This window comes from Cornus florida, unplaced genomic scaffold (assembly GCF_030987335.1).
Source record: "Cornus florida cultivar Cherokee Brave unplaced genomic scaffold, ASM3098733v1 CherokeeBrave_3.0.0_Hap2_Chr01, whole genome shotgun sequence".
Taxonomy (NCBI): domain Eukaryota; kingdom Viridiplantae; phylum Streptophyta; class Magnoliopsida; order Cornales; family Cornaceae; genus Cornus; species Cornus florida.
Genome location: NW_026775571.1, coordinates 103,324,079 through 103,327,594, shown reverse-complemented (window position 1 = coordinate 103,327,594; position 3,516 = coordinate 103,324,079). Strand labels below are relative to the sequence as shown.

General features: G+C 31.8%; 1 protein-coding gene across 1 annotated transcript; it reads left to right on the top strand.

The window, feature by feature from the left end:
* The first annotated feature begins 220 nt into the window (after nt 1–220).
* Nucleotides 221–2,389, top strand: LOC132279384 (probable 2-oxoglutarate-dependent dioxygenase AOP1). Its single transcript, XM_059781344.1, has 3 exons — nt 221–591; nt 1,192–1,516; nt 2,135–2,389. The coding sequence occupies exons 1-3, from the start codon at nt 221–223 to the stop codon at nt 2,387–2,389; spliced, it is 951 nt and encodes a 316-aa protein (XP_059637327.1).
* The last annotated feature ends 1,127 nt before the right edge of the window (nt 2,390–3,516 follow it).

Here is a 3,516-nt window from a genome sequence, read left to right as displayed (position 1 = left end):
TGCGCAAACAAAATTAACATACGGTAAAAATATAGTTTTGCAATACTGTATGCCGAATATGTTATAACATCCTTGTCAGTGCAACATATGCATCATTTGTCCCCATGCAACATGAACATAAATTAAAACCCTATATAAATAAGCTATACCACATCTTAATACTTGTCAACATTTGCGTGGTTGGAAAATTAGCTGCTTCAGCCAAAGAAAGAAGAAAACAATGGGGTCCGAAGTTCTTCTTCCTGTCATAGATTTTTCAGATGAGCTAAAGCCGGGCACTCCTGAGTGGGACTCGGTGAGAGCCCGGGTTCAGCAAGCACTCCAAGAATATGGTGGCTTCGAGGCTTTGTTCGACAAAGTCCCTTCCGAGCTTCAAAAATCCATGTTTGGTGCAATAGAAGATATGTTTGAATTTCCTTTGGAAACAAAATCAAGAACAACCTCTGCTAATCCGCCATTCGGTACTGGCTACACTGGCAAGTCATCAAGAGCATCCTGGGAGACCATAGGTATCGAAGATGTACTCATCCCCGAAAATCTTAGAAGCTTCACTAATCTCTTGTGGCCGGAAGGAAACCTAGCTTTGAGTACGTAAATTTAATTAGTTTTTGTTGTTGTCGTCATGGCCGTCATTGTTGTTGTCAGTTATTGTGTGTTCCAAGGGATCTTGAAATTTTGTTTTTTTTGTTTTTTTTTTTGACAATTTTTCTTTGAAAACCTAGTAAAAATTAAGAAATTTTTACATATAAATGGTGCTAATGATCCATATTTACCATTTGATGGAGTCTAAGTCTCATAGTTTAGAAAAAATAGAGTTGACCAAAATGTTGACATAGACATGAAAAAATACTGTTCATTCTCACAGAGGTGCCACTTTTAGACACATATGTATCACTTTTTGTACATGCAGATACTACTTTTTGTACATCAGATACCATTTTTTGTGTATCGGGTACCACCTTTTTGTGCAGCACAAAAAGTGGTACCTATGTGCCTAAATGTGGTACCTTTTTTCATGTCTTTATTTTTTCAAAATTATGAGACTTTGACTCCATCAAATGGTAAATATGAATCATTAACAACACTTATATGTAATAATCCCTAAAATAAAAACCACTTTTATATTTTTAAAGTTTAAACTGTTTTTTTAGAAGATTACTTATGATCACATGCATACTCTTCATTTGGCAGCAAAACAGTAGGGTCCTTCTCAAAGCAACTGTCTGAATTGGATCAAATGATTAGGAGGATGGTTTTGGAGAGCTTTGGTGTTGAGAAATACTGCGATGAACACATAGATTCGTCCCGATACGGTCTTCGGGTTATGAAGTATGAAGCGCCTGAAAATATGGAGAGCAAGATTATGCTGATACCTCACACTGACAAGAACCTCTTGACCATGCTGCATCATCAGAATCACGTAGATGGGTTAGAGGTGCAAAGCAAAGATGGAAAATGGATCAATGTGAAACCCTCTCGGGACTCTTTCATTGTCATGCCCGGAGACTCTTTACAGGTTAGTTTCTTCACTTGCTCCATAGAAAAAGAAAAAAGTAAGTTGACACTCCAAAAAAGAGAGGTTCAAATAAGGGTGTTTTCTGAAAACAATTCTCGAAATACTATTAGCCCTGAATTTTTAAGTTCGTTTCAAGTATTTTGTTGTTAGAAATTAAATTGAACACTCAATGAAACGTACTTTTTTTTATTGGAATTTATCTCTATAACCAAACAAGTCACAAAGATGGATCAGCTCAATGAAACATATATACTCATAACTTAAAGGCGACCAAGACTCTCAGAGTTGATCTTATATATAAAGTTAAAAACAGATTCACCGAAGGGCTCTCAACTGGTCAATATATATTGGACCACGTTTAGATCTACATATTGTTAAAAAAAAAAAAATGTTGTTGATAAATGTATTATTTAAAAAAATAAATAAATAAAACAAATTTAATAGATGTATAAGAATGTATAGTGTGCAAGTATTTCAGGTTATTTTAGGTTCCACAATCATTCATGTAAGTGTTTATTGTGACACAAAAATCAAATGATATGAATAAATTACAATATTCATATTAACCAACATTATGACATTTCTAAGAATTTAGGAGTCAATTTTGTCGACTTGCAGGCATGGATGAATGGACGTGTGCAAGCTCCGATTCATCGGGTTGTGTTGACCGAAAATGAAACGAGATACTCAACGACGAGGCCGTTTTTAACCCCAACAGAAGGTTATATTATAAAAGTTCCGGACAAATTAGTGGACGAAGAACACCCGTTACGCTTCAAGCCCTATGAATATTCGAAATATCTCAAATTCTTCAAAACAGAGCAAGGACATAAAATTCATCAATCCAGCGTAAAGATTTTCTGTGGTGTTTGAGATGGACCCAAATCTTCTCCAATAACTGTTTCAGTCGTTTCACTACTATATTAGTGAAGTTGAAAAGTCATCATTGACAGTGGTAAAATTCTATCAATACAAGGAACAACAGGAAATTGTTATCCCCTGTGGATGAGAAACACCTATTCTTAGTCTATTTTTCTTCTACTTTAATATGGCATATTTATTTCTTTTATGCTGTTTGATTGATCAAGTGTTAGTTGGCTATCAAGCAACTCAATATAATTAGGGGCGGCTCAATATAGTTAGGGGCCTTAGGCGAAAAAGAATAAAATGATCTTTTAATAGAGTCTACTCATATGTTCATGCTAATAATATGTTTATTATTTGTTTTGTAATTTTTAAGCATAGTAGTAAAATTTTTTCAATCTCTAGTTCTATCGTTAGCTAATTGATTATGTATTTTCTAGAAGATATATTCAACAATATAAATAAAAATGATAATAACTTACAAACAAAATAAATAATTTTGTAATAACAAAATTTAATAAAACTATAAACTAATTGAAGTTATAGAACAATATAAACTGATTTTGAAGATTTTGGTTCAATACTCCAAAAAATTATTTAATAGAATAAAAGTTCATTCAAAATCTTGTGACGAAGTGAGGTTGTAAATTATAGGAGTGGAGAGATGAAAATAAAAAATAAAAAAATTATAATGAGAGAAGAAAAAAATATGTGAGGAATAAAAAATAAATAAAATAAAAGTTAATAATAGGTTTCTTACAAAAATATATTAAGTTTCACAAGTCCCACCACGTACAATGGATAATATTTATGGTTGGTATAATGATAACGAGAAGTAATATATATATGTGTGTATACGCTCATGCAATAAAGATGAGAGAGAGAGAGAAAAAAAAAAAAGTAATATATAAAATATAGAAATATTTTGGTCCTAATATTAAATTTCTCTATTTATTGAGGTTTAATAATAGAAGAAAATAAAATTTTTAGGTAATTTATAATATATAAGGAAAAAATTTTGGGGACCTTGCAGAAAAAAAAAAAAAAAAGGTGATAAACAATAGAAATTTTTTAGGTCACGGTCAAATCCCTCTATTTTTTATGTTTAATAATTAACATAATTATTTTAAGAAAGT